Genomic DNA, 18,886 nt, shown 5'->3' with positions numbered 1-18,886 from the left:
AGGTGGATATCAGGCCCTTGTGGAGCAAAATTTAGTATTTTGGTCTAGAGAACCCAAAATGTGATGTCCACATATGTGGACGCCAGGTCCTAGGAGGTTAAAGACAAGTTCTTCTCTGCTCACACAATCATTTGTGTGCAAATAACTAATGTGAGATAAAAGTAATCACATAAAGCTTAAAGCTTTGTAGTTTCAGACCTACACTGATATGAACACATGCATTAGTTTCAGCATCCATGTGTCCTGCGTGTATGGGTCAGAATTAATGAGCTGTGCCTCAGATTGTTGTATATTATTATGCTACTGAGCTCGTTCGTGGGAGTGAAATTACTTGTGGACTCTCAGTTGGTGTGTACACTTTCTTTGGTCACTTAATATTTTAGGATGGTTCATCAGGCCTTTCAGTGGTGGCTTGCCCAAAGCTTCATCTATGACTAAAGGGGTCAGCCAAGTTATTCTCATAGTCATCAGCTGTGTCCATATATGATTTACAGTGTTTATACTACTTTGCACAAGAATGTAGGCATGCCCAGCAGTGGGAAGAGGCCACACAGAAATAAATTACTGCCAGCTGATTGTATTGACTTTTAGAAGTGTTACGTCAAGTCTTTCACTGAATCCACAAACATGATGTGGTTCACCCTCATCGGTGCTTTCTTACCATCAGAAGTTCTCGGGAGCCTCGCAGAGATGTCCAGTAGTTGCCACTGGCTGTGTTGTTAAGTTTGCTGGTGACCTCTTTGAGTCCCAGCGGATCTCCATTTTCCCTGAACTTTCCCTTTAACCGAAGTTCAAGGCTGGCTCTGAAAGACAGCTCTGAGAAATTAGAAGAAGTTTAGTAGTTTGAGGAAAAAGGAAGGTCACGGAGGGGGAAATGAAAAATTTGCATGTGATCTGCGAAACCTGGGCTCAGGAGCTTTTTAACCAAACTTCAGACTAAGGTTATAATCAAAGAGCTCTCACGGTAATTAGCAGGACAAGAACACCGCTGTTTGTTTGTTGTTGGATTTCTCAGTTCACTGTCTCCTGGCGGAGCCACAAAGCAGCACCTGTTCACTTGTTACAAATACTCCACCTGTCAGCACTGAAAAGAAGGGTGTGTGTGTGTGTGTGTGTGTGTGTGTGCGCGCGCGCGCGTGCGTGTGTGTATCGTCTCAGCTGCTTCAGCTTCAGTGAGTTTCCAGAGCCAGTTTTCTAATTTCAGCGTAGTTTCTATTGTTCAGAAATGGTAAGTTTTAGGTTTGTTTTCATTCTCTGATGGACACATGAGTATTAATTCAATACGTTAACGTTTGGCATTTGCCTCTGTTAGAGCACATTTATGAATAAAAGAGTTATTCAGTTTTTGTGATAAAATCTAATTAAAAGAGAGAAAAATTCAACCATAACCGAGACATGGATGGAAGAAAAATCATGTTTATGTTACACAAATAAGCAGAAGGAGGTTTCTCATCACTACTGATGTTTGGTTCTTTGAAATTAATCATATATTGAACAGATTCATGTCAATCTGCACAGATCACCACTGAACAAATGGGCACTTTGTGCCAGTCTGTACAACACATGAGGGGCAGTTTTGTGTGTTGCACGTGTGTTTTTTGCAGTTGATGCGTGTAGACGGTGCACACACACACACACGTTGCAGCTCTTTGTTTTGTTGCAACTGGATTTAGAGCAGGGAGATCTCCTGATCAGGATGATTTTCTACAGTGAAAAGCTTTTTATTGGCCTTCGTTGTACCACATTGGCAGCCATGCAGGGTGGCTCATTCCTTGGCCAAGATTCTCAGCTGATGGTGCTGCTATAGCTCATCTGGTTGAACAGGTGACTCATGTGCTGTAGGCTAGAGTCGCTGCTGCAGAGCCTGGATTTGAGTCACAATAAGTTGTGCTAATTTAGGAAAGTATAAGCCAAGAATAGAAAAGGTTGCCCTATAGTTCACATATGCATAAAACAGCTTTCTGTGCACACATAGAGAGTGAAACTGCACGAGTAAGCAGACCAGCCATGTCCACCCAGGCCCAGATCAGATTCCTGCAGAGCTCTGGTGTAGTTGCTGAGACTAAGGTGTGGAAGTGTACTGCTTGGATGGATTTCAGGTGCTGAAATGTTCCCTGTGGAGACTTTATTGGAGGTCCTCAGCTCCTGGTAAAACAGCTGAAAAGCAGCTGATTGCAATCCTAGACTTGGAGCTCATCCAGCAGAAAGGAATGGAGCTGTTTGTGCCTGTAGCTGGTACTGTGTGTTTGTGTGCTTCAGATTCCAGCTGACAGCTGGAATTTAAGTGTTTATGGACTCGTTTTCAGTCAAAAATGGATTACATTTTAACCCTGTGTCACATAAAATTCCATTATGCACATTTCCAAATTGGAGCCAGGTAACTCCAAAAGCACTAACAGCGGGAGAGGGGGGGGGGCAGCAAAAACTTTAATCTTAGCACTTTTCACTTCTCCTGAAATGCCAGAAACACATCTGCCAGCAATCAAAACAGAAACTCTCCTTCTCTTCTTTCTGTTCTGGTCAACTCATGATGGTACATCCATTTTTCCACAGATAAAGTCCCTTCTAAAGATATTTACACATGAGACACAGGTCCTTTTTTTTCACTTTAAGTGGTGCCTGGGTGGCCATGGGTTGGAGGACGGAAGATAAATCTGGTCTGTTTTTCCTCACAGGAAACAGCCAGACTGAGCAACACTGATCTTCACTAATCCATTATCCACCTCTGAATCTGGCCCACCCCTGGGCCACCATACATCTTCATTTGGAGCTTTCACTGGGTCTAATCACACACTTGAACTCCCAGCGTACACACATGCATGCACTCCCACAAAACAAAGTCTTGACAGTTCAGGATTAACATATGTGTTTATGCGGCCTTTTCGTTTTCTTTCATCTTGATTTACTAATGGTTTTGACAAGAGGAAAAGTCACTTCAGTCACTGAATACATATCTAAAAGTAGAACTTACAACAACATGCGGCATCTGGAACTGGAGCAGGTTGGGTATATTTCCTGAAAGTAGGACTCGCTTTAAAAAAGTAAATTGTTTTTAGTGATCAAAATGTTTTAAAGTATGCATAAATCTTAGTGGATGAGCCTCCACAAAGATTTCTGGGAGCAAAATTTTCTCTAAATACGTCCTTTTATTTCACTTCCAACTAAAATGCATAATTGGTGATGGCCTGTTGGAGTTCTGAGCAGTTACAAATGAACAAGGTTATGAACTAGATGCTAAAAATCTTTAACTCTGTTGGTTGGCGTAAGAACTCCACCCAACTGATGGTGGGACAATCCACCATCTCTATCAGAAAACAGTGTTTTGCTGAAACTGCAGACTGATTTGCATCTGCATTAATGCGATTGTCATGACTTCTGGGTAGAAGCAACTGAAATGAGTGTCCTCTTTATGGTGGCTAGGCTGTTTAGCAAGAAACCTCGGAGTAGAGTTGTAGCTCCTTCACTTCAAAAGTACTCAGCTGAGGTGGTCCAGGCTTTTGATTATCATGCTTCCGGTGTGCCTTCTCTTAGTGGTTTCCCAAGCACACCCAGTTGAGAGGAGACCCAGAGTAAACTTGCAACTCTCTGCAGAGAAAATATATATTGTCTGGGTTGGGAGCATCGTAGGATCCCTAGAAGGACCTGGCAAAAGAGACATCTGGGATATTGCACTTAACCTGGCGCCATCATGACCAAACTTTGGATAAGAAAAAGAAATGAAAGGATGGAATTTCAAAAGATAATTATAAACAGAGTAATCAGAAATAATAATATGAACTGGAGAAAAAGTCACATCCTGATAAAATGCTAATGCTCTTTTATCTATTCCAGCCTTGGTTGCATTTTATATACCTGCACTCATGTATATATCTATCTACTTAGCACTTTTAATTCTTATTTTTATGTCTATTTAAGCGTTATATGACAGTATGTTTGCACTAATTACTGCAGCAATTTCCTAATGTTGTAAACCTGCTCAGCATTTGGCAATAAAACCCTTTCTTATTTCTGATTTTCACTAGATGCCACTGTGTGCATATCTGCCTGACAACAAATAAATTCAACAGGCAGGTAATATAAATATAATTTTTTATCAGCACTTTTTCCTTCTAATTTGTTCTTTCTAAACCATTTAACTATAGTCATGTGGTCACTACAGCCAACATCACGCAAGAGAAAGCAAGACCAGGACTTGATATTGATTTTTTATGTATTGTTTGGTCATTATTTACAGTATAGAAAATATGAATAAATCTAGATAGCTTATAAAAATAAATAAATAAATAAATGACAGCAAAGGTGTAAGTAGGAGTTACACTTTTTACTTTGATAACTAGCTTTCACCAAAGGCAGAGGCTAAACAAACAACAGATACCGTAAAGTTTACGGTATCTGTTTACGGCGTAAAGCAAACACCTCAGATGGCACCATGATGTATTCTGAAGACCTGGGTACTGACACCAAAGCTGACTCAGTCACATGAAAGAAAATAGAAAAAACACTGCTGAAAACCAGTGGCAACACTGTGTCCAGGTCTCTGTGTAAGGTTACTTTTAAAATGTATTCCACTACAGATTACAGATTACATGCCCCCAAAATGTATTCTGTAACGTATTCCGTTACGTTACTCATTGAGAGTAACTTATTCTAAATACTTTGGATTACTTAATATATTATCATGCTTTTTTACAACTACATGAATGTACTATTGCTGTGATTTATTACTGTTACTGGAGGTTTATCACCATACCAACTAGATTTTAAATCTTAATATAAATGGTAAATGGCCTGTATTTATATAGCGCTTTTACTAGTCCCTAAGGACCCCAAAGCGCTTTACATATCCAGTCATCCACCCATTCACGCACACACTGGTGATGGCAGCTACATTGTAGCCACAGCCACCCTGGGGCGCACTGACAGAGGCGAGGCTGCCGAACACTGGCGCCACCGGGCCCTCTGACCACCACCAGTAGGCAACGGGTGAAGAGTCTTGCCCAAGGACACAACGACCGAGACTGTCCAAGCCGGGGCTCGAACCGGCAACCTTCCGATTACAAGGCGAACGCCCAACTCTTGAGCCACGATCGCCAGTAGGTGGTAAGGCTGCACTTTTTGCACCGATCTCGTATAGAAAACTATTCACGCGTATATAAAACAGGTCCACGGCTCCGAGCCGTAGTAAAGGGACCTCTGGCTAATATGTTGGTGCAGAAAAATAGCTTTACTTTGTTGTCTGAGTCAACTTTGCTAGCGAGAGACGGAGAGAGGCGTTGAAAGGCTGCTCCAACGGAACTTTTTGTTTCGTAGGAAAACACGAACACAGCGTACAGTCGAGTCTTAATCGCTTACTTACAGCTGGGCTCGTCAGGCACTCTTTTTGGCTGTAGTGGTTATTATTATATTTACATGCTTCCAGCTCCCGTTTCTGCTCGGTGACAGCTCCTACTTTTCGACTCTCCTTTTTCTCGCTTGCTCGCTCACAGACACATAACGGGTATGGCAGTCCGTTCTCCCTGCAGCACGGACTACACTGCCCATGAGGCTACATTCTTTAGGGCTATGCCTGTAACACTCTGCCTGTTGCCTTCATATTAAATAATTTAAAAAATATTTCTTCATGTCATTATGAGACGGGAGATTAAGACACGGGCATTTGAGCCTCTTAATGTGTGTTTTGTTTGGGTTTCCACCCACGTGGAATTACCAAAAATAGGGTATAGCCTAACATACAATGACCCGCTACAATATGAAACAGGAAAAGGCCGCCGTGTAATCCATTTATTTCAAAAAAGTAACTTTTTTTCCCCCAACAAAGTAACTGTATTCTGAATACCACTGTTTTAAACGGTAACTGTAACAGAATACAGTTACTCAGATTTTGTATTTTAAATACATAACGGCGGTACATGTATTCCGTTACTCCCCAACGCTGGGTGCTGGTCAGTGTGGATCATAGTCATGGAAGTCCAGCCACCCATTTCACAAAGAAAGACTCTCCAGCTCTCGTCCACAGCATGTCTTTTGTCCCGTCTTCCTCCCATCATCCCAACTGGTAGCAGACGACCGCCCCTCCCTGAGCTTTGTTGTGTTAGAGGTTTCTTCCTGTTAAAAGGAGTTTTTCCTTTCCACTGTCGCCAAATCATTGCTCATAGGGGGTCGTTTGATTGTTGGGTTTTCTCCGTGTCATTGTAGAATCTTTACCAACTGTTGTTGTGATATATTTATATCGATAAAATGAATTGAATTAAGAAAAAAATAATCATCTGTCATTTTTTCTGTCTGCTGCTGATCTGTTTACATCGTATGTGGTGGTCCAGAGTATCTGAAACCTGTGGATTTTACAGTGTCCTTTTCTGGTTAATGCTCTGTTCAAGTCCTTGCTTGGTTTGTAAAATCCAGGCTCACATAACTGCTTTTTAAGTACAATTCTGACATGTTTTTAAATCCGATTTTCTTCCTCACTCTTCACCTGATGACTTTTGTCAAATTTTGCAAATCATTCACATTCAGATTGTTTTATTTCTTTTTGTGCACTTTTAACTGCCTAGTGGGTGTTTGTGTGTGTCGCTGATGTTGTCGTGAGTTTAAAGTGGACGGCTACTGGTGGTAAAGAAGTAAGATATCGCGTGCAGTTTTAGCCATCGTCCTAGAAAGATGGGCACATGACAGGCCAACATTCATCTTGAGCCAAGAAGCACAGAGTCATCCAGCACTGCGGTCATTACTGTGACTGATAAAGTTGGGTTGACTTTCATGACATGTGGGGTGCAGAAGACAGGGGGGAAGGGACAACATGCCAACCGGGTCTCAAAGAAAACTGTGTGCTATGGCTGTTATGGAGATGAGCTTCAAAAGGAAGGAGGAGGGGGCCTCAGCAGCAGAATGTGTAACAAAGTAATACGACCACATTCAGAGTCACTGGCTCTGGCTGCGTGAAGCTCCGTCTCTACATCATGTGACCAGTATGCTGAAAATACACAACGAGTCATTACTTTTACTACAATTAGTGTTACACAACAAATTTGTCTTTAACCACTTTTTACCAAGTAGTTTTGTTTTCTATGTGTATCATTAAAAAATTGCGTAACTCTTTTCTGAGGTGTTTGGTTCCAGTCACTGTACCACATGCACTCCACAGCCTGCACACACACCTCCAACCTTCAGCTACAGGATAAGGTTATCAACATATGAACATCTACACCCAAAATGGTCCTGTCACTGTTTGGCTTTTACACTTCTTTCTTCCACATTCGGGGCTTTTTCTCCATTCCCTTCAAAGCCTCCGTAATCTCATTGTGCCTGAAACTTGCACAGGATATGTTGAGTGTAGTGGTTTCATGTAAGTGTTGTCCCCCCAAAAATTAATATATTCAATGTTGTTATTTAGCCTTCTAACAGAATTCATGGATAATTTCAGCTAAGAGAAAGTTTTATACAAATTAGGTCATGTAAATGAGGGAAATAGGAGACAGAAATTAAAAATAATCTGCAAAATCAAACATGCAGAGCTGTGGTCACCTCTTGTGAAAGGCTTGTAAGGGAGCAGCTGAAAGTAGATTCAACCAAGAACCAAGAAATCCTCAAAAATGCAGAAAATATATGATCTTATATTTTACTTACTCTACCAAACCTAAATAACAACAGTCACCGTGAGCAGCATATCTCTGGTTCCTCCTGAAAAAGGTGTATATAGTGTTCTTGGAATTATCCCAGTTCTCTTAATGTGAAGTTAGTGGATTTTATTTTTTATTTTTAAGTGAGGATTAAATGATTTTCTCCTGATAAAATTCAGTTTAAAACATTAACGTCCACAAATATCATTGTGTTTAATTACAAAAATGTTTCAGTGCTTTTTGTTTAATTTGTAGATTATTTCTCTTAGCTTTAACTTTTAACATAAATAGTCTTCAAAGCATTCACCAGCAGTGCTGTCTAACCCAATGCTTTTAAGACCACGTATGCTCAAGCTGGAGAAATTACAATGTTAATATTACAATATTTCTATTTTTCTTAACCTGGTAAAACAGGAGGTGATATTTTGTTGTCCTGTTGAGTCCTATGACTACCTATGTAGCTATGTACCTATAAATGTACATTTTATTAAGGGTCTTTTATATTATACTGCTGTTTTTTTTAACAAGGTGCAGCTGTGTATACTGTATTTAGCCACCTGTTTCCCAGCCTTGCAGTACTATCTGCAGACTCTTTGCCACGATTTGAAGAATCTGAGAATCAGACGACAGGTAGAGTCTCAGAGAGAGAGCGAGATGCTCGGGGTGGACTTGATGTGTAAATTTGTCCCTGTCAGCAGACTTGTAGATTGAGTGCATTGTGAGTCAGAAATAGCACGAGTGCACAGGAGATGGTGCTGTTTGTGTATATTTAGACATTCAAAAAATAATGATATGACAGCGACATCACATCAGATAGCAGCATGAGGAGCTGGCCTTGCGTAAACCCTGGATTAGGACTTGAAAACAGCTTGCGTTTGTAAGCAGGGCCACAGGCCAGGACTCACGCTGTGTGAAATCGATACTTCTGATCTGAGCTTTTCTTTCACAGCCTTGTTAGCTCGATGTCCCAACCCTTTGCGCACACAGGACACCTGTGTTTGGAGCTCCTGAGCTCAGCACATGCTCCAGGAGCAACGTTAGTGGCTCCTGTTACTCTGAGATCGTCAAAAGTCAGTTTGAAACCACGTTGTACTGCACAGCCTTTTCAGTGTCGGTCGCAGAGAATACGAAACATGCTACGTTTTTAAAAAGCGTGTCCACTGGAATTATTCTTAATATAAGCAAGAGGTTACTGGGGCTCCTACAATAGAAACCTTCAATGTGGGTTTCATTTATAGGTTCAGCGTCAAATTTCACAGCAGCTCTAACCGGATGTGTCTGCAGTACCAGCACCTTCACTAAAGCTGTAATGGTTAGAAAAACACTGCCCTTGGAACCTGAGCTGCAGAGCTCATCGCCAAACATGAGACTACTGTACTGTAGTTACTGTCATTCATTGCAGTAATAGGTCCATGATTGCAGAAGACATGTTTTTACACGCTGGTGTGGTGTCTCCATAGCTGCATCAGAATAAACTTCATACCATACTGCACTGAAATGTAACTCGGGGTGGATCGCTGTCTCTCAGTGAAATGAAGGAATGTGTTTAACTAAAATCTCAGGCAAAGTCACAACTCGGGAAGATTTTAACTGACGACTTTCTGACAACATATGTGATCACGCAGCAGTTAGCACAGAGAGATGCAGTGTTGGCTTTTCGTAGTTAACATTAGGGGAATATATAAGTAAAGCTACATCATGCAGAAACCTTTAGAAGGAAATAAATCAGTGCCAACATTTGAATTTGACAGCAGTCCACCTACACCGCTCCCCTCTGTCCTGATTTCCTCCCATCAAGTGACACAAGAGTCAAGCCCCACTAAATATCAATAGCCCCACTACTACAAGTCAAACTGAAGAGTGTTACTGTCAAGGTCTTCTTGTCCTGATAAAGCAGTGCTTTTATGTCAGCATAACTTCATCCATAACTACATTCAGCATAAAGAAAGAGATCCAGAAGAACAACAGAAAGAGGAACACAAGACGGGTATTAGAAAGGGAAAATAGAAGGCAGACTGGGCACGGGTAAAAAGAAGTAAATACAGATAAACCCACAGTTACAAAAACAGGAAGCAAAGCAGCTAGGAAGTCACTGCAGCTTATGGTTTAGTCATGAACAAACCTGCTAAACCAAAGGAGGTTTTTGTCCTCTGAGTTTATCATGAAGCGTTAAACAAAAATAATCTTGGCTCTCTTCTTCTAAGTTTACATCTGCAGAAATCTTCCCATCTTGTGCATGCAACACATCGTAAGTTTTAAAGCTGGACTAACAAACTAAAACCAAAGAAGGGTCCAGAAGCCATGTTTCCTATCAAATAACTGAACTTGTCTGAGGTCTTTGTACCTGTTTGTTCATTTCCCTGCTAGATGTCAGCGTCAGCTAAATGCCTGAAATGTAAAAATGTAGTGTGACTGGGGCAGGAGGCCAAATGGAAGTGCCAGCTTAGCAGAGATATAAACTGTCCCGCGCTGCTCCGCGATGAGTGATGCAGTGACAAATGTGACACGGGGGGGAAGCTGGGGCCCAAGAGGGACGATGACACCAGCAGCGAAGCACGAGGGTACAAAATATCACAGGAGCGTCCGGGCTGTGAGGAGAGGGCGAGCGGTGATAGTTAACGATGGCCTCGCTTCCCGTCGATCGCATGCCTTTACGGTGAGATTGACCTGTTTGGATTGCTGTAGTGGGAGGTGTGTGCCGCTCTAGATGAGATGCAACATGCGGACATGTGCACCGGTTTGTAATTTATCATCATGTGAGCCTCGCAGATTCCTGCTGTATCCACTCCACTGCTTTTGCTCTCCATCCAGCACATTCTCACTGCAGCTCCAGTTCTAGTTTTGTTTTCTTTGCTCTCCTGAGTGATGCAGTTCAGCCTAAAGCTTTACATTACACAAGAAGATGACCTAATAAATATCCTTTGTCTGCTTATTTAAACAGGCATCCGTCCTCTCGTATCCTGCATTGCAGTTTTTCTGTTTTTCACCCGGAAGCAGACGTTTTTAACACCTTATCCTCACACAGATTTGGTTTCAGGTTTTCAGATGTCTGTCTAAGAAGAGGGATCCATTTTCTCCAGAATTATGTTTTCCTACTTGAAATGCTCATTTCAAAGTTTTCAGTTTAATAGTAATTATGCAGAGCTGAGAACTGTGCTTTGCAGGCACCATAGAGTTCTGAACAAATACAGAAAACTCAGCAATTCAGGCTCATGCAGCCCTGTGTCCTCATACAAGTGGTTTCTGGGAGCTTCAGCATGCTGATGATGTGGTTTCCCAGGAGCTGTTTTCGTTTTAACCCTTGACACTTGAACTGGGAAAACTACGGCTGTGATATTTTACCATACTCTTTGATGCTTGTGTACTTTTAGTGTTCAAATATTCATTCCTTCAAGAACCAGTGTCATAGTGGATTTGAGACACAGTTGATATTTTAGTATTCAGAAACAATAGAAATATATATATATATATCAGCCATGGTCATATAGGGATATTGTCATGGTTACAGGTATGAGTCATATAATGATTCTGATGAGTCGTTAAAAACAAAGATCTTAAATTACATATAATTTAAGGGTTTTAGTTTTCCACATATATATCCTAACTCGTTATGGCTGCCCAGTGGGATCTCCGCTTGTGCAGTTTGCTCACAGACCACTTGATGGCGCACTTGAACCAGTTTCTGTTCAGCTCGTGGCCTGAAACGTTTCCTACCCGGTGTTTTTTTTTTTTATATTTGCGTTTTCATAACGTGGTGGAAATAAGGAGTACTGATCCAAAAATATTATCACGTTTTACTTTCTATCACTCTGTTTTTTGTTTGCTTGTTTGATTTTCTTTGACATAAATATCCTGCAGATTAAAGGTCACCGTCGGGCTGATAGACGGTTGTTATTTGGGTGTTACAGCAGCACTTCACTGCTGTCTTCAGTTTGCTGCGTGTTTAAAAAATTATAAATTTAAATTATTTTCACCTATTGATTTATGGGAAACTCGTGGCTTCTCTGTAACTGGCAGTTCACGGCTCTTCAAAGACAAAAATAAGTCTAATGATTTAATGGAAACGAATCGTAAATGTAGGCGTACGGCGCGGATTTTATTCAGTAAAGTAAAACAATAGGTCGCTTACCGAGAAGCCTGAAAATCATGGCCATGTATTTTTTGCTTTAAATAAAAAAATAAAATAAAAATAAAGTCTAAAAAAAAAACCAGTCCGAACATTTTATATATATATATATATATATATTTTCTTTTATATAAACTTTATTTCGATAAATACAAGACCATATTATCAACGGGAAACACCCAATGTGCAGGTATGATAAAGGTTTTTTTTAATTATTATTTTAAAGTTTAATTAAGAGGATAATGTGTCCTACCTAAATAAAGACAATGGCTGTAGTAATAATAATAATAATAATAATAATAATAATAATAATAATAATAATAATGCTCATTTCCAAGGAGGAAACATAGTAGATAACCATATATCCATATAATGTACAATAAATATTTCATCATCAGATTTATTAACTGTAATAGTGTCTTTATTTTGGAGTGTGTTGGGAAAAAAATTACATAATGTGTTTATATTTATTTTAGTAACACTGAGCTTTGGCAATATATAAAATCAATTTCTTATAAAAAAAAATGTAAATAAGGTAAAAAAAAAAAAAAGTGACCTTTGGGTTTTGTCCACTTTTTGCATCTCTAAAAATAATGTTATAATGTATGAATACAAAACACAGAATATATAAAGATTTGTTTTAATATATATTTGAGTTGCAGTCAAAAAAAATCCATGAAGGCCACAGTTTGAAAATAAAGCTATTTTATTGTCAATGCATTCAACATGATTAGATAAACTATCAAGTAGTAAATTCCCGCAAAAGGAAGAAACACTGAAACTATTCCCCACTGACACAAAATATTACACTTTGTATTTCAAATAAAACAAATTATTTACATTGTAATGTATAGACTGCATCTTAAATCAATATCATTTCATATTACATGCACTCTGAAATATAGTCTGACATAATATCCCCAATTTGTGTCCATATTCGTTGTAGACATGAAAAAACTTGCTGCGTTGTAAACCATGATGTATGACTACATTTGTCATTTTTCTCTATATTTGCATTTATATGATATAAAATACAACTTACTGTACAATTACACATATTTAAATCTTCCCTTATTCTCAAACTTTTAAGTGAACTTTTCATAAATAGATTCATTTTTGAAGTCAAAACGCATTTGCATACACCCAAAACATTAATTGTTTTTACAGGGGAGTAAAAGCAAACAGACAGAAAAGGAATTCAAAGATTATAGTCCAAAGTGAAAGTAAGTGCAAGGGGTGTTCTTGTGTTTTTAAGTGGTCTATTTCCAGTTGGAGTGCTTAAATCCAGGCAGGTTGACAATCCGTCCATGTTAAACAAAAGTCTCGTCCTTGTTAGTTTCAAAAAGTCAGTTATGGGAGGTCATGTGACGTGACAAGTGATGCCGTTCCCGGAAGGACTCGTTGCATATGGGGCACTTGAGCTTCTCCTCGCGCCGCCGCTTGACCAGAGGCTCCATGGAGTACTCCTTTTTGTGGTGGGATCGCATGTGGTAAACCAGGTCTGAGGTCATGCGGAAGGAGGCGTTGCACTTGGCGCACCAGTTCTGAGCGGGCAGACAGAGCGAGGTGAATGAGGGAGGCAGCAGGGTGAGAGCTGAGGGCATCTGAAGCTGGATAGGTCCGGAGTTCTTGGGCCAGAAGGCGGTGGCGTAGACAAAGGGGTTCTGCTTGGCCATGCCGCCCGGCACGGGGCAGTTGGCGCCCAGTTCTGCACCCTGCAGCTTGGCAGCAAGGTGGTCAGCCTGGTAGAGTCTGTTGGAGGAGATGGTGTCGCCCACCGCTGGGTGGCAGTCCAGCAGCTTGGGTGGCATCACCAGTGGTGAGATCTGCGAAAAGGAGCGAGATGGCTGACTGAAGGCACTCTTCCTCTCCCCACCACTGCCACCTCCTTGCTGGCTGACGGAGGTGAAAGCACTGCCCATGGGCGAGCTTTGGGGCGGCTGCGTCTCTGACAGCACAGACCTGATGCTAAGGTGCTTCTCCGAGGGGTTGCTGCTGGGCCGACCTCCATCTTTGTTTTCAGAGTTGGAGCTTTGGAGACTTTTGCTGCTGCTGTGCTGTTTGGAGTGCTGGGCTGACTTAACCTCAGTAAAGGCGCTGCGCTTTACCTCCCCCAGCTCTATGGAGCCTGGTGGGGAGAAGGACCGGTGGTTGTCCTCTAGGCCATATGCTCCTCTGTAATTCTGCACAGACGTTGCAAGCTCGTCTTTAGACTTGGACTGCGGAAGGCTGGGTCCTCTGCACTCCCTGTCCTCTATTTCGGAGAACTTCCTCTTGCCCGAGCTCTCGCTGCAGATCTCGGCCTCCTTGTCACTCGGCGGGCTGGTCCGGTTGTTCTCTAGATCCCTGGCTAGGTTATGAAAGTCTGTGGAGGGTTTATTGTTGTCCTGAGGACTGCTGAAACCTTCGGAGCGGACTACCTTTGGGCTGGTCCTGGTTGGGGTTGCGTTTGGTCGCTCTGTGCCGCTGTCTTTGCTGTGCTCCTCGTCGGCTGCAGCAATGCTCTGCAGTCTCTTGGTGCAACGGAACCGGAGATGGGCCAAGAAAGGGAACTCAAACTGGAACCGCTGGCTGCAGTCCGGACAGGAGTGGTGGGATGAACCTAACCAGAGGACAAAAGGAAATTATTGAAAATTTACTTCAAGAATATGACCTTTGTACTGCACTGCAGTAAATATAACTTTATGTATTCTTTAGTGCATTGTGTGAAGCCTGCATCGGATGAAATCAAAGTAAAAACTAAAAGAAGAAAACAATAAATGTCATGGCTTAAACACAAGCTGGAACACTTTACTGTCTTGACTGGCTCACCTTTGCTTTTGGGAGGCACTCTGCTGGAACTGAGCAGCAGCAGGTCGATGAGGTCTTTGCCGTACCAGACCAGCAACTCCTCGTCCTTCTCGATGCGTCGGAGCGAGCGGTAGAAGAGCTGGCCGTTCTTCACGTAGGCCTCCAGGTTCTGCTCCTCTTTGTCCCGGGCTGACTGGACCAGCCGCAGCCACATCAGGCCCTCTGAGGTGCTGTTGGCCGCTGAAGTGTCCACCTGTGCCATCAAGCAAGAGCATTTTGGGTTAATACTTAAATAATTAATTTCAAATTATTTCCACCCCATAAACCTCTCAGGCTGTTTTTTAGATGCAAATGGGAAGAGAGAATTACCCCCAAACTGCTGCAGAAACAAGGAGGGCACAACGTGTATTTTTATAGTTTGGAATCTAAGTTTAAAAAAATAATTCAGGGAAGACAAAAAATGTTCACAATGCTTTAATAAACCTGATTTTCCACTTAAAATTAAGCAAATTACTATAGCTATTAAAAACAAGCAAAATCTACTATTATGTCCCTATAAGATTTTAGTGACCATATATGTTTTTTTTATTCCTTTTTTTTAGCCTTTTGGTTTTCATCTCTAGGGTTATATTTAATTATTGGACAGAAATAAATGCACAGAAATTAAAAACATTGTCATTTTACGCCGGTTTAGATGCCAATCAGTAAAATCTGTCTTCAGTCATAATTGAGCTAATTAAAACCTGTAAAAGGGATGCATTAAAATAAAATTATTTCAAATTTGTGATCAAAATAAAGCTCCACTTACCCTGAATATATAAGGTGCTGTGCGCTTGTCGGTGGATTTCAGAGCTATGAAGGCGATGCTGTCATACAGAGACGTGTGGCTCAGCACACAAGGCCCGAAAATGGCGTTTTCCGGGATGTCGCACGTTGTGTAGACGCTCGTAAAAATGTCCGTGAGACACTGCTGCACAGCTTTGGCGTCCCCATCCCACACCAACTTCTGAGAGCTGGACTCCTCCATGTCACACTGCGGACACACGGAACCACGAGAAACCAGCGTCAGTACAGGCCTCAAAAATGTCTAACGGAAAGCATCAAATTTCCTCTTTTTTGTCATTTATCCCCAAAATGCGTAATTTCCTCTTTAATATATTCATCAAGCAAAAACAAATCACACATTGGAGCCTAACCTTTGGTTATTTAGTGGATTATACCCTCCGCTGTACCAGCTGATAGGAAATAAATCTCTTCCTAGACAGATTGGCTAAACCAGCTGTCAAGGGCGTCGTTGAGGGGCCCGTTTTTTTCCCTTTTAATTTATTCAAACCACGTAATAAGTTCATGACGGCAACACTTTCAGCATATTGATGATGTAGTTTCCCAATATCCGATTATATAACAATCACAATAAACAAAGCGACAATAAAAAACTAAATCAATCAGAGATTAGTGATCACGTGATTTTTTTTATTAATTTATAATAATAATAATAATAATAATACTTATTATTATTATTATTAACAATAATAATAATAATAATAATGCTGTCTGTAAAAATAAGCGATATGTGTATAGCAATAAAACAATCTAGAATGTTTTTTCTTGTTAATAATAGTATACACGGCTATTAATCCAATCAGATTATTATTATATAATGTTCGCATAAGTGATATAATAAAGTATTAATGCTAATTTTAACATCAGAAGGCCTTCGCGGACTCCCTCAATGTCCTCTCTGCCTGATGCAAGAAAAATGAAAATGAAAAATTACTATGAAAAAAAAAAAAAAAGTTTGGTGCTTCAGTATTTCCAGGTGCTTCCTGTTAAAGCGTTTACTGTATTTCCTACAGTTCCCAGAGTCACTTTTAACGTCCTTACTTTTCCAGTGAGCTGACTGTGCTTCACGCTTGTGTGATCATTGATTTTTCTATAAATATTATCTTTATCCATTTAATATCGTGTCTGGTTTTGTTGGATTTCTCACATTGTCTGAAGACTGTTTTTGTTACAAAGGAGAAAAAAGAGAAGGATAATAAGACGACGGCACCCTCAGTAGGAGCTGGTGAGGTCCGAGCACGTCCAACGGAGAGAGCATGTCCAATGGGTTTCAAGTGGACTGTCAAAGTCAGTGATTTCATGTCAGCCAACCTTTCTCTCCTTTCTACAAGCGGCAGCGTATGTCGCCTCATTACCATAATCCGCCACTTTCCCCTCTGAGACTGTAATTAAAGCAGCACGACCAGTTAATTATTTCTTTTCTCCCTTTCTAACCTCTGAATGTGTGTGTTTAGACGGCTGCGTCTCTTTCACTCCCTCCTCTCCTCCCCTCTTCCTCCTCTGGCGTTTAAATACTGCAGAATCTGTGCGCGGAAGCCTGCACCTGATGCACATTTGTTCGGCCGTAAATTAGGCACAAAGGACGGCAGAAATAAATAAAGAAATACAAACAATAAATTCAGACAAATAGCTTTTCCTTAAGACGCCATTTCTAAATTGTTGAAATGATATGTTGTATATAATGTTCTCTGATCACTGTTTGGTTTATTTTAGCAACAGCAAAATATGAATAAAATGATTTACTGTTGTACTTTGGGCCTATAACAAAGTAACTATAATTAACAGTTTAGAGTGCAGTTGTTATTATATGATAATAATAATTATTATTATTATTATCATCATTATTATTATTATTCTCATAGTCCACGAGGCGCGGTCTTGGCACAGTTCGTGCAAAAAAATGAAGCCATTAATTAGAAAATCATTTAAGTATCATTTAAAAGCTCCACAGCTGGGATAAAGGTCTGTGCACTCTTGCGCGCAGGGAGAAACGTGGCTTTTGCGCGTAAATGTGATCCGGTTCAGAAATAAACTGGCGGATATTGATAACTGCTCTCGTGCCGGTGATTGGCGGTGGGAACAGATGAGCTACCGTCTGTTTGTCCCCGGTATCCGCAGTTGTTTTGTGGCTGCAAAAAGGGAAAAAGCGATGCTTTCCTCTGGTTTGGCTTCTACTGTTATTTATTATTTTCATTAGTATTATTGTTTTAAAAGAAGTGTGGAAATTTGATTAAATAACAAAGAACAGCTGCCACTGAAGTCGGCTGATTTATAGGATTTTGTAACTTCGTAAACGTTTAGCAGCAGCAGGAAGATTCTCTGGAACATTTTGCGCACACAGCCTTTCCAAAGCGGATCCCGGCGCTGCGATGTGAAGCTAAAAAAAATTGTTTCCGGCACTAAACAGAACCTCTTTATGTTCAAAGGAACCCAAATAGTCTCTTGAGGTGGATGAAAGCCTCACAAATTATCGGGTGACTGATATGAGTCAAGGCCAGGCTCGAATTAATAAAAAAGAGACACCGAGCGGCGTGTTTGTACATCCAAACTGGAGGAAAGCAGCCACCCTCTCCCTCCAAACCCGCTGCAGGTGGGGGTGAGCTGAAACTGGGGGGTGTTTCACCCATCCGCTAAAACTGTCCCGAATCAGCGCTGTGATTGAACTGCGACAGCGAGGAAACATCTGCGTTTGCTTTATTTTACCCCCTATTTTTTTCCTGCTGTTTATTCTGCAGGACGCGTGCCGCGCAAAGCGAACCCACCACCCAACCCACCCCTTTTTCCTGCTCCAAAACTATCCGAACCACACACAGCTTTCACGTCACAGACCTACCTTTCCGTCGATGAGGAGGGAACAATAATCCACAAACGATTTGAGAGCGATGCTGCGAATCAATCCGGGAAAAAAAAGCCCCGAAAAGACGAGAGGGGGGATGCGGTGACGGTGATGGAGGTGATGATGGAGATGGTGATGCGCTCCCGGGCTGCTCCGTAGTATCAGTACATTTCCTCCCCAGTGTGCTGAAAGTGACAGTGCTGCTGCTGCCGCCGACACTGGCAGTGAAGGAGCGGGGCAGGGAGAGAGAGCTGCGCGGATAAAAGCAGACAGAGAGAGAGAGAGGGAGAGAGAGGCGTGCAGATGGGGCCCGATGCTCTGGCTGACTGGCACACCGACACACACTTTTTGTTTGCGGCACATAATCTACCCAATGAGGCGTGTCACTCTCCGTCTCCTCCCTTTAACTCTTCACTGGCCGACTGTCATTTCGTGCGATTTATGGATGTGCGGAGGGATAAAGACCCCTCTCACCCCCGCCCATTATTATTGTAATTCAGATGACAATAGTTGGTGGTTGTATTGGTCGGAATAAAGTGACATTTAAGTTGAAGATTTCTATTGTGAGGGGAGAGGAGAGAAGCCAACAGCAGCTTCCAGTTGTCGAGAGAATAAAAATGTTCTTCCATCATCATTATTATTATTATTACTGTGAATATTATCATCATCATTATT

General features: G+C 41.3%; 1 protein-coding gene across 1 annotated transcript; it reads right to left on the bottom strand.

Annotated features, from left to right (window-relative positions):
* Positions 1–12,430: 12,430 nt before the first annotated feature.
* Positions 12,431–18,577, bottom strand: prdm8b (PR domain containing 8b). The gene is made up of 4 exons (XM_005921980.3): positions 18,209–18,577; positions 15,341–15,565; positions 14,554–14,785; positions 12,431–14,344 (listed from the first exon to the last, which is right to left on the bottom strand). Exons 1-4 carry the CDS (start codon positions 18,572–18,574, stop codon positions 13,089–13,091), a joined length of 2,079 nt encoding a protein of 692 aa, XP_005922042.1. The 5' UTR covers positions 18,575–18,577; the 3' UTR covers positions 12,431–13,088.
* Positions 18,578–18,886: the final 309 nt, after the last annotated feature.

The sequence above is a fragment of the Haplochromis burtoni genome, unplaced genomic scaffold (genome assembly GCF_018398535.1).
Source record: "Haplochromis burtoni strain Fernald_Lab_line unplaced genomic scaffold, NCSU_Asbu1 Contig_43, whole genome shotgun sequence".
In the NCBI taxonomy this organism is placed as follows: domain Eukaryota; kingdom Metazoa; phylum Chordata; class Actinopteri; order Cichliformes; family Cichlidae; genus Haplochromis; species Haplochromis burtoni.
The sequence above is the reverse complement of the archived record's forward strand: the minus strand, read 5'-3'. Positions and strand labels throughout refer to the sequence as shown.